Source organism: Tamandua tetradactyla, chromosome 1, assembly GCF_023851605.1.
Source record: "Tamandua tetradactyla isolate mTamTet1 chromosome 1, mTamTet1.pri, whole genome shotgun sequence".
Lineage (NCBI taxonomy): Eukaryota > Metazoa > Chordata > Mammalia > Pilosa > Myrmecophagidae > Tamandua > Tamandua tetradactyla.
The window spans coordinates 196,335,630-196,355,646 of record NC_135327.1 but is presented as its reverse complement, the minus strand read 5'-3'; the positions used below and the strand labels follow the sequence as shown (position 1 = coordinate 196,355,646).

Sequence of the window (20,017 nt, the reverse complement as noted above, 5' to 3'; positions counted from 1 at the left end):
CTCTGTAACCAAAAAGAGTTTTCTAGATATCTAGGATTTTTTCAAAATTTACATTTGACTTTGCTCATGCCTCAGCAAAAAAATATCCAAAACCAAAAACTAAGATAAGATAAAAATCTAGGACTTATCCTACTGGATAAGCAAAAATTTTAGCTGGATTGGAGACTATAATTAATCACAGGTTGGAAAAACAAACTGAAAAAAGTTAAAGAGTTGCAAATTCTCACATTTTGACTTACTAATAGAAGAAAAGATTTTTCCTACAATTTTAAGAAAGAGGCTGGGGATTTTCTTATATAAAAATTTCCAAATCTTGGAGATACTTAATCCCCAAAGCGTTGCTTTTAGAATTTCACATCATATGTTTATGATTGGGCATGATCCTAACAGCAACTATTTAATAAAAATTAAACAAAAATGTTTTGAAAGAAACAAGTAATTAGCACCCCTCGTGCACTCCCAAACTAAAGAAGTCCATCATGGCTTTGATGTCTCTTCTAAAGAATGATATAGAAGAATATAGCCACACTTTAAATAATTTCACAGTCGAGTGTATTACAATTTTTTTCACTGCTTTTGAGTTTGTGTCTTTGCAGTACCTACTAGAGAATCCAGACATGTATGAATTCCAGCAAGTGGAGCAGAGGTTCAGCTGCCTCTTTGAGCTCCTCATTCATTTCTTGACTGTTTCTTGCATCTTTTTGCCTGGCGGCCTTTTTTGGGGGGGTATCTGCACTAGCCTGTGGTGCGTAGCCACTGTCTCCAAGAGGATCATCTTGGTAATCAACGTCTGTACCTTCTTTACTGTGAAATCCTTTATTGCCATCACTTCCCAAAGTGATAAATAAATATCACTTGGGGATAAATTCATATACCTTATCCATAGAAGACAGGAAGACACACTAGACATGGACGCACAATGCTGTGCGGCCATGCTACTTGCACTGTAACTGTGATCTTCCCTTGGGTCAATGCTGGTCCAAATAATATCTTGTAAACGTATAGTACTTGATGATTAAATGTACTGCCATAACGCCCCCCCCTTTGTTTTGGCAGCGCTGTTTTTAAAAATATTTTATTAATTAAAAAAAAATTACATGAAAGAAACACAAACATTCCCAACACATACACTCAGCAATTCACAATATCATCACATAGTTGCATAGTCATCATCATGATCATTTCCCAGAACATTTGCATCAATTCAGAAAAAGAAATAAAAAGCCAACAGAAAAATAAAACAAAAACAGAAAAAAAGGACTTCCGGAGAAGATGGCGGCTTAGTAAGACGCGCGGGTCTTAGTTCCTCCTCCAGAAAAGCAACTAAAGAAACAGAAACAATACGAAACAGCTCCCGGAGTCACGACAGAGACCAAAAAGACAGCGTACCCCATTCTGGAACAGCTGAACAGGCAGGGAGAATCTGCTGCGGTGAGATACCCAAGGGGCGTGCATTTTCCCAGCCGGGGCGGCTGGCGACTGGGGTCCCCTCCACGCACGTGGCTCCCCGGTCTGACTGGGAACGTTGGATAGCGGGGCCCTCCCGTCACACTTGGCGTTTCGGGCCAGCTGGGCAATTAGGACCGGCACTCTCCCAAGCCGCAGCGGCCAGCGACCCCCGCCTCCACGCGCGGTTTCCCGGGCCGACTGCCCCGCAGACAGACGAGCGCCACGAGCGCCACCTACTGGACAGGAAAAGAAAAACAGAGCCCAGAGATTTCACAGAAAAAGTTTTCAACCAGCTGGGTCCCACACCCAGGGAAATCTGATCAAATGCCCAGACACCAGCAGAAAATAATGGATGACGCTCGGAAAATTGAAGATATGGCCCAGTCAAAGGAACAAACCAATAGTTCAAATGAGATACAGGAGCTGAGACAACTAATGCTGAATATACGAACAGAAATGGAAAAACTCTTCAAAAACCAAATCAATAAATTGAGGGAGGACATGAAGAAGACATGGGCTGAACAAAAAGAAGAAATAGAAAATCTGAAAAAACAAATCACAGAACTTATGGGAGTGAAGGACAAAGAAGAAAAAATGGAAAAAACAATGGATACCTACAATGGTAGATCTAAAGAGACAGAAGCTACAATTAGTGAACTGGAGGATGGAACATCTGAATTCCAAAAAGAAACAGAAACTATAGGGAAAAGAATGGAAAAACTTGAGCAGGGGATCAGGGAACTGAATGACAATATGAAGCGCACAAATATACGTGTTGTGGGTGTCCCAGAAGGAGAAGAGAAGGGAAAAGGAGGAGAAAAACTAATGGAAGAAATTATCACTGAAAATTTCCCAACTCTTATGAAAGACCTAAATTTACAGATCCAAGAAGTGCAGCGCACCCCAAAGAGAATAGACCCAAATAGGCGTTCTCCAAGACACTTACTAGTTAGAATGTCAGAGGTCAAAGAGAAAGAGAGGATCTTGAAAGCTGCAAGAGAAAAACAATCTGTCACATACAAGGGAAACCCAATAAGACTATGTGTAGATTTCTCAGCAGAAACCATGGAAGCTAGAAGACAGTGGGATGATATATTTAAATTACTAAAAGAGAAAAACTGCCAACCAAGACTCCTATATCCAGCAAAATTGTCCTTCAAAAATGAAGGAGAAATTAAAACATTTATAGACAAAAAGTCACTGAGAGAATTTGTGACCAAGAGACCAGCTCTGCAAGAAATACTAAAGGGAGCACTAGAGTCAGATACGAAAAGACAGAAGAGAGAGGTATGGAGTAAAGCGTAGAAAGAAGGAAAATCAGATATGATATATATAATACAAAAGGCAAAATGGTAGAGGAAAATATTATCCAAACAGTAATAACACTAAAAGTTAATGGACTGAATTTCCCAATCAAAAGACATAGAATGGCAGAATGGATTATGACCCAGCAATACCACTGCTAGGTATCTACTCAAAGGACTTAAGGGCAAAGACACAGACGGACATTTGCACACCAGTGTTTATAGCAGCATTATCTACAATTGCAAAGAGATGGAAACAGCCAAAATGTCCATCAACAGACGAGTGGCTAAACAAACTGTGGCGTATACCTACGATGGAATATTATGCAGCTTTAAGACAGACTAAACTTATGAAGCATGTAATAACATGGATGGACCTAGAGAACATTATGCTGAGTGAGTCTAGCCCAAAACTAAAGGACAAATACTGTAAGGTCCCACTGATGTGAACCGACATTCGAGAATCAGCTTGGAATATATCATTGGTAACAGAGACCAGCAGGAGTTAGAAACAGGGTAAGATAATGGGTAATTGGAGCTGAAGGGATACAGACTGTGCAACAGGACTAGATACAAAAACTCAAAAACGGACAGCACAATAATACCTAAGTGTAAATAACTAGGTTCGAACACTGAATGAAGCTGCACCTGAAATATGGTTTTTTGTTTGTTTGTTTGTGTGTTTGTATCTTTTGTTTTTGTTTTTTTCTTTTTCCTTTATATATATATATATTATTAGTATTATTATTTTAATTCTCTTCTCTATATTAACATTCTATATCTTTTTCTGCTGTTTTGCTAGTTCTTTTCCTAAATCGATGCAAATGTACTAAGAAATGATGATCATACATCTATGTGATGATACTAAGAATTACTGAGTGCATGTGTAGAATGGAATGATTTCTAAATGTTGTGTTAATTTCTTTTCTTTTTTTTGATTAATAAAAAAATTAAAAAAAAAAAAACAGCAAAAAAATTTTTACGTACCATACCGTTCCCTTTCATTGATCATTAGTATTTCAAACTAAATTTATTTTAATATTTGTTCCCCCTATTATTTATTTTTATTCCATATGTTCTACTTATCTGTTACAAGGTAGATAAAAGGAGCATCAGACATAAGGTTTTCACAGTCACAGAGTCACATTGTGAAAGCTATATCATTATACAATCATCAAGAAACATGGCAACTGGAAGCCAGCTCTACACTTTCAGGCAGTTCTCTCCAGCCTCCCCATTACTTCTTGGATAACAAGGTGATATCTACTTAATGCGTAAGAATAACCTCCAGGATAACCTCTCGACTCTGTTTGGAATCTCTCAGCCATTGACATTTTGTCTCATTTTACTCTTCCCCCTTTTGGTCGAGAAGGTTTTCTCAATCCCTTGATGCTGGGTCTCAGCTCATTCTAGAGTTTTTCTCAATCCCTCGATGCTGAATCTCAGCTCATTCTGGGATTTCTGTCCCACGCTGCCAGGAAGATCCACACCCCTGGGAGTCATGTCCCATGTAGATAGGGGGAGTGTGGTGAGTTTGCTTGCTGTGTTGGCTGGAAAGAGAGGCCACATCTGAGCAACAAAAGAGGCTCTCTTGGGGGTGACTCTTAGGCCTAATTTTAAGTAGGCTTGACCTATCTTTTGTGGGGTTAAGTTTCATGTGAACAAACCCCAAGACTGGGGGCTCAGCCTATAGCTTTGGTTGTCCACACTGCTTGTAAGAGTATCAAGAATTCAACTTGGGAAAGTTGAGTTTTCCCCCATTCTCACCATTCCCCAAAGGGGACTTTGCAAATACTTTTCCACTCCCTGATCATATCACTCTGCGATTCATCAGGGCATCACCTGGACAAACCAACAAAATCTCATGTCCTACCCAAAGTTCCATGTGCTTAAGGTGTTCAACCAACTATCCACTATCTACATAAGTTGTATTAGGAGATGCACTAGTCAAAATATAAATTTTGTACCAAATAAACATTTTTAGCTTTAGTCTCACACATAATTTGAAATTTTAAAATATTAATTACCATGTATTTTCAGCACCCTGCAGTAATGACATTCCTTTGTTCTTCCTCATGCAAAAACATTTTTAAATTTTGTAAATTTAGTCACTATTATTATACACTCTAGGCGTTCCTAGATTATACCATCTCAATGTTTATCATCTATCTTTCTTTGTGATTTCATTTATGCCCCTAGCCCTCCTTCCTCTATCATTCTCACATGCAGCTTCATTCAGTATTTTAACATAATTGTATTACAGTTAGGTAGCATTGTGCTGTCCATTTCTGAGTTTTTGTATTCAGTCCTGTTGCACAGTCTGTATCCCTTCAGCTCCAATTACCCAATATCTTACCCTATTTCTATCTCCTGATGGTCTCTGTTACCAACAAAATATTCCAAGTTTATTCACTAATCCCAGTTCATATCAGTGAGACCATACAGTATCTGTCCTTTTGTTTCTGGCTAATCACACTCAGCATAATCTCCTTAAGGTCCATTCATGATGTTACATACTTCATAACTTTATTCTGTCTTGCAGCTGCATAATATTACATCGTATGTAAATGCCACAGTTTGTTTAGCCACCCGTCTGTTGATGGACATTTTGGCTGCTTCCATCTCTTGGTAATTGTTAAAAATGCTGCTATAAACATTGGTGTGCAAATGTCCATTTGTGTCCTTGCCCTCATGTCCTTTGAGTAGAGACTGCATATAGATGGGTCCTGTTTTTTAATCCATTCTGCCAGACTATGTCTTTTGATTGGGGAGTTTAATCCATTAACATTCAGTGTTATTACTGCATGGGTAGTACTTTCTTCCACTATTTTGCCTTTTGGATTTTATATGTCATATCTATTTTTCCTTCTTTTTACCTTTACTCATAATCTTCCTTTCTACCCTCTTCTCCATACCTCTCTCTTCTGTCTTCATATCTGTCTCTAGTGTTCCCTTTAGTATTTCTTGCAGAGCTGGTCTCTTGGTCACAAATTCTCTCAGTGATTTTTTGCCTGAAAATGTTTTAATTTCTCCCTCATTTTTGAAGGACAATTTTGCTGGATATAGAATTCTTGGTTGGCAGTTTTTCTCTTTTAGTAATTTAAATATATTATTCCACTGTCTTCTTGCCTCCATGGTTTCTGCTGAGAAATCTACACATAGTCTTATTGGGCTTCCCTTGTATGTGATGGTTTGCTTTTCCCTCACTGCTTTCAAGATCCTCTCTTTCTCTTTGACCTCTGACATTCTGATTATTAAATGTCTTGGAGTATGTCTATTTGGATCTATTCTCTTTGGGGTTCCCTGCACTTCTTGGATCTGTAATTTTAAGTCTTTCATAAGAGTTGGGAAATTTTCAGTGATAATTTCTTCCATTAGTTTTTCTCCTCCTTTTCCCTTCTCTTCTCCTTCTGGGATACCCACAACACGTATATTCATGCACTTCATATTGTCTTTCAATTCCCTGAGTCCCTGCTCATATTTTTCCATTTTTTTCCCTGTATTTTATTTTTCTTGCTGGATTTCAGATGTTTCATCCTCCAGTTCACTAATCCTATGTTCTGTCTCTCAAAATCTACCATTGTAGGATTCCATTGTTTTTTTCATCTCTTCTACCTTGCTTTCATTCCCATAAGTTCTGTAATCTCTTTTTCAGACTTTCGATTTCTTCTTTTTGTTCATTCCTTGCCTTCTTTATATCCTCCCTCAATTCATTGATTTGGTTTTTGATGAGGCTTTCCATGTTTTTTTCATATATTCTGAATTAATTGTTTCAGCTCCTGTATGTCATTTGAATTGCTGGTTTGTTCCTTTGACTGGGCCATATCTTCAATTTTCCTAGTGTGATTTGTTATTTTTTGCTGGGGTCTAGGCATTTAATTACCTTAATTAGTTTATTCTGGAGATTACTTTCATTTTGTTTACCTAGGATTTTCTTGCTGGATGAATTTGTTGTCAATCTGTTCTTTGACATTCAGTTCAGCTTTATATGGACCTCCAGTTTAAGTTTTGTTTAACAGAGGAGAATTTTTCACTTCTTCTTTTCTTGTTTCTTGCCCTGCTTGTGTGGTGCCTTTTTCCCCCCACCCTTAGGAGGGTCTAATTAGGTATTATAGACCCCAGCAGGATTTTCCCAGACCAAACTGGCCTCCTATCAGGAGGAAAGAGTCACCTGCATCAGTTTTCCCTGAGGGTGAGACCCAGCAGGTTGAAAGACTTTCCTGTGAAGTCTCTGGGCTCTGTTTTTCTTATCCTGCCCAGTATGTGGTGCTTGTCTGACTGCATGTCCCACCAGCATAAGATGATGTGGTACCTTTAACTTTGGCAGACTCTCCCTGCTGGGGACATCGTGGAGACAGAGGAGAGGTTGTAGGTTGGTTTTAATGGCTTCACATTACCAAGCCCTGGTGTCTGAATTCCTTGAGGGAGGGATTCCACCTGAGCTGGACTTCACCCCTCCCCTGGGGAAGGCACAGGCTTCAGATAAGCCCCCAAATGAGCTCACTTCTGCCTATGCCTGGGGTAGGTGCAGCATGAGAAGTCCTGCCGCTATATCCAAATGCAGTCAAGCCTTTGTAGAAACACAGCCACAAAAACCTCTGTTTCCTTCTTCTTTTTTCCTTTTCCTGTCAGCCCTGCCCCCTTGGCACTGTGGCAAAAATGAGCAACCTCCACTTTGACCAGGTTCACCTGAGCTGGGGGCCTATTTTTAGTAGTCAGAGTTTGTTAATTAATTCCACAATTGGCGTTTGATTGTGCTCAGCCCCTGCTGCTGTTAAAGTCCCTTTCCCCTCTTGGAGGCAGCTTGTTGGGGAGGGGTGCCAGCTGTGGCACTTTGGGGAACTAACAGTTCTGGGGGGCTCACAGCCGGTCCAGCAGGTCCAGACTGGGGTACATTGTGTGTCTGGTCACTGATGTGGCCCCAGGGGCTATTCTGTATTGTTTCTGGTTATTTAGTAGTTGTTCTGGAGGACGAACTCAAATGAGCACATTGTTAAGCTGCCATCTTGACCCCGGCAGTGCTGTTTTAAGAGGAAGAGCCTTCTCACATTTTAAAATTCCTCGTTCAATAGAAGCATTTTAAAGCATCACTGCAGTGGCAGCGTCAATATCAGATTCTTTGAGCGTTTTGCGCTTGGTTCTGCTTTAGTACAGAGGTTAAGCAGTGAGGTGATAAAAAGACACTTTGTGGAGATGCAGGAGGGGTGTAAAATGCTAATGCTGAGGAAAAGTTTGCTTCTTTAGTGCCTGCATATGGTTTGGCTTATATTCTGGGTTCACGTACCTTAAAGAACCTTTTCCATTAACCTTTCCATGGTTTCTTTCCACTTCTGAAAACATTTATGCAGGGACAGATTATGTCCAACAGAATTCTTCCAACCTGTTGGTGGAGTAGCAAAATATGGGAAGTGGTCCAGAAACCAGCTATAAATTTATTTTACAGGTGCGCCCGTTTGAAATTGTTGTGTATCTCAGAGAAGCCATGTTCTTTAATCCTCATTCAATATTGCTGGGTGGGATCTTTTTTATTGTTTCCATGCAGATGTGAAACCATCTCCAGCCAATTGGTAGCTTTTGATTAGATGGTTTCCATGGAGGTGTGTCTCCACCCATTCAAGGTGGGTTTGCTTTAAGAGGGAACAATTTTAAAAAACTTTAGTGCCCACAGAACCCACACAGCCAGTGACTTTTGGAGACACAGAAGGAAAATGCCCCCCAGGGAAGTCCTCTGAAGGAGAAGCCAAGGAAAAGCCAGTAGAGAAAGCTAGCAGACATCACCATATGCTTTCCCAGCTGAGAGAGAAATCCCAAACTCTCTTTGGAGTCAAGGTATCTTTCTCTGGATGCCTTAGTTTGGACATTTCTGTGGCCTTAGAACTGTAAACTTGCAACTTAATGAATTCTCTTTTTAAAAGCCATTCTATTTCTGATATATTGCATTCTGACAGTTTTAGCAAACTGAAAAACAATCAAACATTTATTTGGAGAGTGTTCAATAACCAAATAATGGGAAGGCTAATGGAGTAAGGAAACTTTGAAGTTGCTGATTTTTTAAAAAGTCATGCACAAAATACAGGATTCCTATTCACCACCTTATTATTAACACCTTGCATTGGTGTTAATAATACATTTGTTATTATTGTTAATAATAATAATATTATTGGTACATTTGTTACAGTTGGTGAAAGCACATTTTCATAATGATCTATTAATTATACTGCATGGTTTAGCTTAAGGTTCACTGATGCACTTTCATGGACTTAAGAAAAATTTTAATATCTTATTACCAATATACAATATACTATTTCCCCTTTTAATCACATTTCAGTGCTGTTAATTATGTTCACAATATCATGCTACCATCTACACCATCCATTACCAAAACATTTCCAAGTAGGAGCTCTGGTTGCAAGATGCTTCAAAGGATGGCACACTATCTCCCTCTATGTCATACAACAGATTAATAGACCCTTCACTTCCAAGGCCAAAGTTTGTTAGAAGATTAGTACTTTCATGAAGCCAGTTCAAGTTTGTGAGTTCGTCATCTCCTGACTCAATGTCCACTAGAGTGGCCCTTGGTTATCGGCTTCAATAGCTTCAGGCAAGCTTCCCATTTTGTAAATCAGGCTTAATCCTGCAATCTTTTCAGCCCCTGGGGTCTCAGGGTTTCTCTTATCTGAAGTCATTCCAACTACCCGACCCACTGATTCTTATTTTGGGGGTGGGGGTGGAGGGCGTGGTGCAGGGTCGGGGAATCGAATCAGCAGCTCCCGCATGGGAGGATAGTATTCTGCCACCGATCTACCCGGGTACCCTTTGGGCCCATTGACTCTTACAGTTCATCAGCTCGGTGGCCGCGGGGAGGAGGTGAGGGGACACAATATGGCAGAACCCGCATTTACTCCCCGGGGCTTCCAGCAGCCGCCTGGGGGAAGACAGGGCAACTAGCAGGCAACTGCAGTCCCAGTGGTGGCGGCAGTAGAGCCACATCCAACTCCCCTTCTAAAACACTTACTTTTTATTTTTTAAAATTAAAAAATTTTTTTTAAATACCAAAAAACACCAAACAAATGCAAACATTCTTAACTTTTGATCATTCCATTCTACATATATTATCAGTAATTCACAATATCATCACATAGTTGCATATTCATCATCATGATCATTTCTTGGAACATTTGCATCTATTCAGAAAAAGAAAGCAGAAAAAAAATCATACATACTATACCCCTTACTCCTCCCTTTCATTGATCACTAGCATTTCAAACTAAATTTATTTTAACATTTGTTCCGCTTATTATTTATTTTTATTCCATATGTTCTACTCGTCTGTTGACAAGGTAGATAAAAGGAGCATAAGACACAAGGTTTTCACAATCACACAGTCACATTGTGACAGCTGTATCATTATTCAATCATCTTCAAGAAACATGGCTACTGGAACACGGCTCTACATTTTCAGGCAGTTCCCTCCAGCCTCTCCATTACATCTTGGATAACAAAGTGATATCTACTTAATGCATAAGAATAACCTCCAGGATAACCCCTCAACTCTGTCTGGAATCTCTCAGCCATTGACGCTTTATTTATTTTTTTTTAATTTTTAAAAATTTTTTTTATTAATCAAAAAAAAGAAAAGAAATTAACACAACATTTAGAAATCATTCCATTCTACACATGCACTCAGTAATTCTTAGTATCATCACATAGATGTATGATCATCATTTCTTAGTACATTTGCATCAATTTAGGAAAAGAACTAGCAAAATAGCAGAAAAAGATATAGAATGTTAATATAGAGAAGAGAATTAAAATAATAATACTAATAATATATATATATATATATATATATATATATATAAAGGAAAAAGAAAAAAAACAAAAACAAAAGATACAAGCACATAAACAAACAAAAAACCATATTTCAGGTGCAGCTTCATTCAGTGTTCCAACCTAGTTACATTACACTTAGGTATTATTGTGCTGTCCATTTTTGAGTTTTTGTATCTAGTCTTGTTGCACAGTCTGTATCCCTTCAGCTCCAATTACCCATTATCTTACCCTGTTTCTAACTCCTGCTGGTCTCTGTTACCAATGATATATTCCAAGCTGATTCTCGAATGTCGGTTCACATCAGTGGGACCATACAGTATTTGTCCTTTAGTTTTGGGCTAGACTCACTCAGCGTAATGTTGTCTAGGTCCATCCATGTTATTACGTGCTTCATAAGTTTAGTCTGTCTTAAAGCTGCATAATATTCCATCGTAGGTACACACCACAGTTTGTTTAGCCACTCGTCTGTTGATGGACATTTTGGCTGTTTCCATCTCTTTGCAATTGTAGATAATGCTGCTATAAACACTGGTGTGCAAATGTCCGTTTGTGTCTTTGCCCTTAAGTCCTTTGAGTAGATACCTAGCAGTGGTATTGCTGGGTCGTAATCCATTCTATGTCTTTTGATTGGGAAATTCAGTCCATTAACTTTTAGTGTTATTACTGTTTGGATAATATTTTCCTCTACCATTTTGCCTTTTGTATTATATATATCATATCTGATTTTCCTTCTTTCTATGCTTTACTCCATACCTCTCTCTTCTGTCTTTTCGTATCTGACTCTAGTGCTCCCTTTAGTATTTCTTGCAGAGCTGGTCTCTTGGTCACAAATTCTCTCAGTGACTTTTTGTCTATAAATGTTTTAATTTCTCCTTCATTTTTGAAGGACAATTTTGCTGGATATAGGAGTCTTGGTTGGCAGTTTTTCTCTTAGTAATTTATATATATCATCCCACTGTCTTCTAACTTCCATGGTTTCTGCTGAGAAATCTACACATAGTCTTATTGGGTTTCCCTTGTATGTGACAGATTGTTTTTCTCTTGCTGCTTTCAAGATCCTCTCTTTCTCTTTGACCTCTGACATTCTAACTAGTAAATGTCTTGGAGAACGCCTATTTGGGTCTATTCTCTTTGGGGTGCGCTGCACTTCTTGGATCTGTAAATTTAGGTCTTTCATAAGAGTTGGGAAATTTTCAGTGATAATTTCTTCCATTAGTTTTTCTCCTCCTTTTCCCTTCTCTTCTCCTTCTGGGACACCCACAACACGTATATTTGTGCGCTTCATATTGTCATTCAGTTCCCTGATCCCCTGCTCAAGTTTTTCCATTCTTTTCCCTATAGTTTCTGTTTCTTTTTGGAATTCAGATGTTCCATCCTCCAGTTCACTAATTGTAGCTTCTGTCTCTTTAGATCTACCATTGTAGGTATCCATTGTTTTTTCCATTTTTTCTTCTTTGTCCTTCACTCCCATAAGTTCTGTGATTTGTTTTTTCAGATTTTCTATTTCTTCTTTTTGTTCAGCCCATGTCTTCTTCATGTCCTCCCTCAATTTATTGATTTGGTTTTTGAAGAGTTTTTCCATTTCTGTTCGTATATTCAGCATTAGTTGTCTCAGCTCCTGTATCTCATTTGAACTATTGGTTTGTTCCTTTGACTGGGCCATAGCTTCAATTTTCCGAGCATCATCCATTATTTTCTGCTGGTGTCTGGGCATTTGATCAGATTTCCCTGGGTGTGGGACCCGGCTGGTTGAAAGGTTTTTCTGTGAAATCTCTGGGCTCTGTTTTTCTTTTCCTGCCCAGTAGGTGGCGCTCGTGGCGCTCGTCTGTCTGCGGGGCAGTCGGCCCGGGAAACCGCGCGTGAATGGGGGTTGCCGGCCGCCACGGCTTGGGGGAGTGCCGGTCCAAATTGCCCAGCTGGCCCGAGACGCCAAGCGTGACGGGAGGGCCCCGCTATCCAACGTTCCCAGTCAGACCGGGGAGCCACGTGCGTGGAGGGGACCCCAGTCACCAGCCGCCCCGGCCGGGAAAATGCGCGCCCCTCGGGTATCTCACCGCAGCGGATTCTCCCTGCCCGTTCAGCTGTTCCAGAATGGGGTACGCTGTCTTTTTGGTCTCTGTCGTGACTCCGGGAGCTGTTTCGTATTTTTTCTGTTTCTTTAGTTGCTTTTCTGGGGGAGGAACTAAGACCCGTGTGTCTTACTAAGCCGCCATCTTCTCCGGAACTCCGACACTTTATTTTGTCTCATTTCACTCTTCCCCCTTTTGGTCGAGAAGGTTTTCTCAATCCCTTGGTGCTGAGTCTCAGCTCATTCTAGGATCTCTGTCCCACGTTGCTAGGAAGGTCCACACCCCTGGGAGTCATGCCCCACATGGACAGGGGGAGGGTGGTGAGTTTGCTTGTTGTGTTGGCTGGGGAGAGAGGCCACATCTGAGCAACAAAAGAGATTCTCTTGGGGGTGACTCTTAGGCCTAATTTTAAGTAGGCTTGACCTAGCCTTTGTGGGGTTAAGTTTCATGTGAACAAACCCCAAGACTGGGGGCTCAGCTTATAGCTTTGGTTGTCCACACTGCTTGTGATAATATCAGGAATTCAACTTGGGGAAGTTGAATTTTCCCCCTTTCTCACCATTTCCTGAAGGGGACTTTGCAAATACTTTTTCATTCATTTAAAACACTTGCTTTTAATAACTTTTTTCACTGCCCAAAAGTAAAATATGGTCATTGAAAAATTGGCAAGTATGGGAAAGCACACAGAAGAAAATAAAAATCACTTCTAATCCTGGCATTCTTAATTAGTATCAGGTATGCAGGTCCACATATGAATACAACCTTAAGGTCTTTTGCTTTTTTCATCTTATATTATGTGAAATTATTTTTAAAGTTTTATATTGTTTGGAAATTTTGTAAATTTCCATATTTTGTATTATGAATAACACCAAAAAGAATGTGCTTGAAATACATATCCTGCACACCTGATTTCTACATCTTACATTGAATTTGCCATGACTTTTTTGTTTATTCAGATTTGGTTCTCGTGTAGTCCACAGACCCGTAGTTTCAGCATCACTTGGGAACTTGTCAGTAATGCGTATTTTAGTGCAACTCCAGTCCTATTGAAATTAGAAACTCTGAGTTTGGTCCCACAATCTGCATTTTAACAAGCTCCCTAGGTAATTCTGATGCATACTAAGGATTGAGAACCACTGTTGCAACTGATCAAGACTATATCTCTCAGCTTCATATGTATTTTTGTAGGAAATTCACTCAATAATTCAGAAACAGCAAAAGGAAATTAGGAACCTCACTGAAAGCAACACTCAGAGGTATTATGTTGAAAAATATTTTTCTGTTTCCTGATAAGTCAGATGGAAACAATTTACGTTGAAGAGGTATACCAAAAATGTATTTTAAAAAGTTTTGCTCTTCATGTTCCCAGTAAAAAAGATAAAAGTGGTCATTTGAAAAAGGATCATCTGGATACAGTACCCAAGTGTCATAGAACTTGAATCTACCCTCTTGCATACAATGAAGGATTTAGCAGGATTTTTACGCTTGATAACCTTTCAATAAGCACTCACCACATGAAAAGTGTTCTGAGAGTGTGAGTGTTGGGCCACAGTAAGAGGGCTGTTAGGTGTGGTGATGGTGGTTATTATCAATAGCAATCAACCTCTCCTGGACTCACATTGCCAGCATTCTAAACTATTTCATCTAAGAGTGCTTCCCTTTCACATCCTCCCTTTCCCCTCTTAACTAATTTATGTTGCACATAAGCATGATTTCCCCTTTCTAGAGTTTGTGCTCATGGTTCAATCAGTTTTGCCTCATGTAATCTATTTCTTAAACCAATTTTTTTCAGTTCCTCCTGTCTTCTCATTCTTTCAATTCTTATCTAAGGGAATGGGAATAGAAGATAGGAGGTGAGGATGGATCTTAGGGAATCGAAATAGAAGATAGGAGGTGGGGATGGATGACCTTATTAATTGCTGCTAGGCATAAAATATAGTGTGAGACTGATATGAACTGACATTAGAGAATGAACATGGAAAACTTCAGTTGGTAACAGAGACCATCAGGAGATAGAAATAGGGTGGATATTGGGTAATTGGAGCTGAAGGGATACAAATTGTGCAGCAGGACTGATTGTAAAATTTCAGAAATGGATAGCACAAAACTACCAAACTCTGATACAATAATGTTAGAACACTGAATGAAGCTATATGAGAATGATAGAGGGAGGAGGCCTGGGGGCAAAAATGAAATCAGAAAGAAAGATAGATGATAAAGAGTGAGAGGGTATAATCTAGGAATGCCTAGAGTATATAATGATAGTGACTAAATGTACAAATTTTAAAATGTCTTTGCATGAGGAAGAACAAAGGAATGTCAATACTGCAGGGTGTTGAAAATAGATGGTAATTAATATTTTAAAATTTTAACTTATGTGTGAGATTGAAGCAAAAATGTTTATTTGGTACAAAATTTATATTTTGACTAGTGCATCTCCTAATATAACTTATGTGGACAGCTTAATTGATCACCATAGTACATGGAACCTGGAGTAGGGCATGAGATTTTATAGGTTTATCCAGACTGATGCTCCAATAAATCTGAGTGATATGAATAGTGAAAAAAAAAAGTATTTGCAAAGTCCCCTTGGGGGAATGACAAGAAAGGGGGAAAATTAAACTTCCCCAAGTGGAGAATTCTTGATATCTCACAAGCAGTGGGGACAACCAAAACTACAGGCTGAGCCCCCAATCTTGGGGTTTGTTCATATGAAACTTAACACCACAAAGGATAGGTCAAGCCTACTTAAAATTAGGCCTAAGAGTCGCCCCCAAGAGAACCTCTTCTGTTGCTCAGATGTGGCCTCTCTTTCTCAGCCAACATGACAAGCAAACTCACTGCCCTCCCCCTGTCTACATGGGACATGTCTCCCAGGGGTGTGGACCTTCCTGGCAATGTGGGACAGAAATCCTAGAATGAGCTGGGACTCAGCATTAAGGGACTGAGAAGACCTTTTCAACCAAAAAGGGGAAGAGTGAAATGAGACAAAATAAAGTGTCAATGGCTGAAAGATTCCAAATAGAGTTAAGAGGTTATCCTGGAGATTATTCTTATGCATTATATAGATATCACCTTTTTAGTTAAGGTGTAATGGAGAGGCTGGAGGGAACTGCCTGAAAATGTAGAGCTGTGTTCCAGTAGCCATGTTTCTTGAAGATGATTGTGTAATGATATAGCTTTTGCAATGTGACTGTGTGATTGTGAAAACCTTGTGTCTGATGCTCCTTTTATCAACCTTATCGACAAATGAGCAAAATATATGGATTAAAAATGTACGAATAGTAGGGGGAACAAATGTTAAAATAAATTTAGTAGATTGAAATGCTAGTGATTAATGAAAGGGATGGGTAAGGGGTATGGCCTGTATGAATTTTTTTGTTTTCTTTCTATTTATTTTTGGAATCGATGCAAATGTTCTAAGATATAATCGTGATGATGAATATACAACTATGTGATGATATTGTGAATTACTGATCATATATGTAGAATGGAATGATCATATGGTAAGAATGTTTGTGTTTGTATGTTGCTATGCTTAATAAATAAAATAAAATATATATAGTGTTAGAGATTAATCTGTAGGAAGAAAATGGAAATGCAGAACTTTTGAAATAATACAAGGTCTAATAACTGGTGCAACCAACTTCTAGGGTTTTTAGAAATACCCAGAAATACCCCCATAGAATGACTAGAAAATTTTCCATTAAATTCCTTCTCCAAAAGGTATGGCATAGTAGAAAAAAGCCTTGATAGTCTTCATGATCTGCCAAATATGGACTTGGAGTAAAATATACAGTTCTAGATATTCCTATTTTCATAATAAAGTATCTGAAACATTATGAAAGAGATCTGTACTTAAAAGAACTTTTAAAAAATGATTAAAGTAAGCAGCCAAAAGAAGGAAGGAAAAGGGTGATAAAATGAAACCCCAAACAGACCTTAAAGACTGAAAAAACAAAAAATGAATACAGGAAAGAGTATAATACATGCTAAGCTAACATCCAATTCAAAGTCAAATCTCTGTAGATATCTTCAGAGAACATAAAGAGCTAATGGTAAAATTTTAAGTAGAATAATAAGGGCTACCATTTATTATTTTCTATAAGTGATTTCTTATCTTCACAACAGCCTTGTGATATGGAAATTTTTTTCCTTCATTTTATGTATAAGGAAACTAAAGCTCAGCGAAACTATAAACTTAGTCATAGACTAAGTTGCCTTTTCTATGCCAATCTGACTCTGTTAGAAGAGATGAAAAAGGCAGAATTTAATAAGAAACAAATGTTAAGGATAATAATGGTGAACCCAAAGCCCAGATTTTAAAAAAAGTATTGAATTTTAATTTTAATTCAATTTATCCCCCTGTCTTGAGGCACCAGGGGAGACTGCCTGGAGGAAGACTTTTAAAGTGAGCACTGCATGATGAGTAGGGGTGATCTGCATTGAAACACAGGAAAATGGGGACGGGAAGACCATTTCAGGTATCAGGTGGTTGGAAGGTAAATTAAGAGACTATATGTAAATTTGTTAATGCAGTGCATGGTAATTTGTGCATGCTCAATACTGATAATTATTTCCTTCTTTTTAGTGCATTTTAAATTCATGATTTTTTGAATTTGTGTTTTCTGCTTCAGCATGAATATTCTCCATTAATTTTGACTGTTTTCTGAATCTCAAAGCATTATTTTATATAATCTTTAAAAATTTTTTTATTGAGATATCTTCCTTCATGCACCATACAGTCCATCCAAAGTATAAAATCATTGGCTCATAATATCATCATATAGCTGTGTATTCATCATGATGATCATTTTTAGAACATTTGCATCACTCCAGATAAATAAATAAAAAGAAGGAAAAAATCCATATATCCATACCCCTTACCCCTCCCTCCCATTGACCACTTATATTGCAATGTACTCTTTTTTTGTGCTCCTTATCCCCCCCGCCATTATTTATTTCTTGTTTTTATTTTTTTTACTCACCTGTCCATATCCTAGATAAAGGGAGCATCAGTCAAAAGGTTTTCATAATCACATGGCCACATTGTAAAAGCTGTATAGTTATACAGTTGTATTCAAGAATCAAGGCTGCTGAAACTGCTATTCAACAGTTTCAGGTACTTCCCACTAGCCATTCCAATACACTGTAAACTAAAAAGGAATATCTATACAATGCATAAGAATAACCTCCAGGATAACCCCTTGACTCTGCAATCTCTTTGCCACTGAAACTTTATTTTGTCTCATTTCTCTCTTCCCCTTTTTGGTCAAGAAGGTTTTCTCAATTCCATGATGCTGAGTTCTGGCTCATCCCTGGGAGTCATGTCCCACATTGCCAGGAGACTTACACCCCGAGGAGTCATGTAGGGGGGAGGGCATGTAGTGGGGAGGGGAGTGAGTTCACCTGTCAAGTTGGCTTAGAGAGAGAGGCCACATCTGAGCAACAAAAGAAGTTCTCTGGGTGTGACTCTTAGGAATAATTATAAGTAGGCTTAGCTTCTCCTTTGCAGGAATACGTTTCATAAGGGTAAGCTCCAAGATCAAGGATTCAGCCTATCGAATTGGTTGTCCCCACTGCTTGTGAGAATATCAGGAATTCCCTAGATAGAGAAGTTGAATATTTCCTCCTTTCTCCTGAGTCTCTAAAGAGTATTTTGCAAATACTTTTTTATTCTCTACCCAAATTACTCTGGGATGTATTGGAAAGTCCAGATTTTTAAGCACTGTTCAAAATGTTCATTGCAAAAATCTATTGGAACCTGGTTTAAAACAAAACAAATCTATAATAAATATATGCTAAGCATTTGAGATATAACTGAGCACTTTCTCTCTCTCTCCAAGTATATCTACTTTATTCTGTACACAAACTATTTCATCAAATCCTCATATAATTCTGAGAATGGCATTTTTGTTTATTCTTATTTATTGATGAGGAAACTGAGAACCAGAAAAATTAAAGACTTGCTAAAAATCATGTAGTAAAATAACTGATAGATCTGGGATTTATTCATAAGTGTTCTAAGATCACAGGATTTTTTAAACATTACATTTATCTATTTTTTATTGAGATATAATTCACATACCATACATTTCATCATTTTAAAGTACACAATTCAGTGGTTTTCAGTATACCCCTAAGGTTGTGCAATCATCACCACTGTCTTACTCTAAAATATTTTCATCCAACTAAAATGAAAGTCCATACCAATTAGCATTCACTTCCCATTTCCTCTTACTCCATCCCTTAGCAACCACTCATCTACTTTCTGTTGCTATGGATTTGCTTAGTCTAAGCATTTAATATGAATGGAATAAAATAATATGTGGTTTTTTGTGTCTGCATTCTTTCACTTAGTGTAATATTTTCAAGGCTCATTTCTGAGGCAGTAAGTATCTCAGGAATTGAGAGTCAGTAGGTAACTCAGACTTCTTCTAAGCAGAATCCCCCTCAGTGTGCAGATGGAGAAACTGAAACCTAAGATAGCCCATATATTTAATGACATCCAAGTCCCTAGTCCTATGTAATTTCTACTACACTACAACTACCAGGACAATCAGTATAATAAAAAAAGTTTCCATAAAAGGATTCAAAATATTATATTAATATGGTATACCATACATTACAAATAACAAAACACATGATAAGAATATCTAACACTTTATTTAAAGTTTTCAATTTTTGCAAAGAGCACCATAAGTTGTTACTATACATGACACCAGAATGGTACTGGAGGACAATGTAGGAAAATTGGCATACTTACCACAGCATATTATATGACTTAAAGTTAGATTTCACTCTCTATGTACAAAGGTAACTATTCTAAAAACAAAGTTTGAATTACCCTTAGTGAAAGTTCCAAATTTTCTCCTCCCCAAAGATTCATGCCTTTGTCATACTGTCCAATTTCATTAAAATAATGGCTATTTATGGCAAAAATTCCTCCAGCCATTGCAGGTGACCTAGAAAGGGGACATAAATATTAAACTAATTCCACAGAGATAGTCTTTGTGGACTCTTACTCAAAATCATATCAAGTATTAGAGATATCGTATAGTTAAAAACTAGAAAACAATAGGATAATAAGAATTATCTTATTAGAAATGTAAGTATGTGAAATTACCAAATTAAAGTTATAAATACCTAAAAGTCAGTATTAGTTAAATATCAAATTATGTAAGCAATATATCTAAAAGTTGTCTTAATGAGAGAGAGAAAAACTGATATTTAGAATATGAGTTTCCCACAGGGATAATGACTGAATTAGATGGTGGAACTTAGAGCACTCCATTTCTAAGGGCATTAGATGAGCTATATATAATGTTTACTTCTGTGAAAACCATAATGTCACAAAACATC

General features: G+C 38.1%; 1 protein-coding gene and 1 pseudogene across 8 annotated transcripts in view; both read right to left on the bottom strand.

Moving 5' to 3' along the window:
• GALNTL5 (polypeptide N-acetylgalactosaminyltransferase like 5) overlaps positions 1–20,017 on the bottom strand; it is an 83,536-nt gene that overhangs the window by 12,512 nt on the left and 51,007 nt on the right. For all 8 annotated transcript variants that reach the window (XM_077150386.1, XM_077150352.1, XM_077150369.1 and 5 more), the window contains one exon: positions 19,503–19,620. In XM_077150386.1, coding sequence (XP_077006501.1) covers positions 19,503–19,620 — 118 coding nt within the window. The remainder of the gene's footprint in view (positions 1–19,502; positions 19,621–20,017) is intronic.
• LOC143679790 (forkhead box protein N2-like) lies at positions 556–9,743 on the bottom strand (annotated as a pseudogene).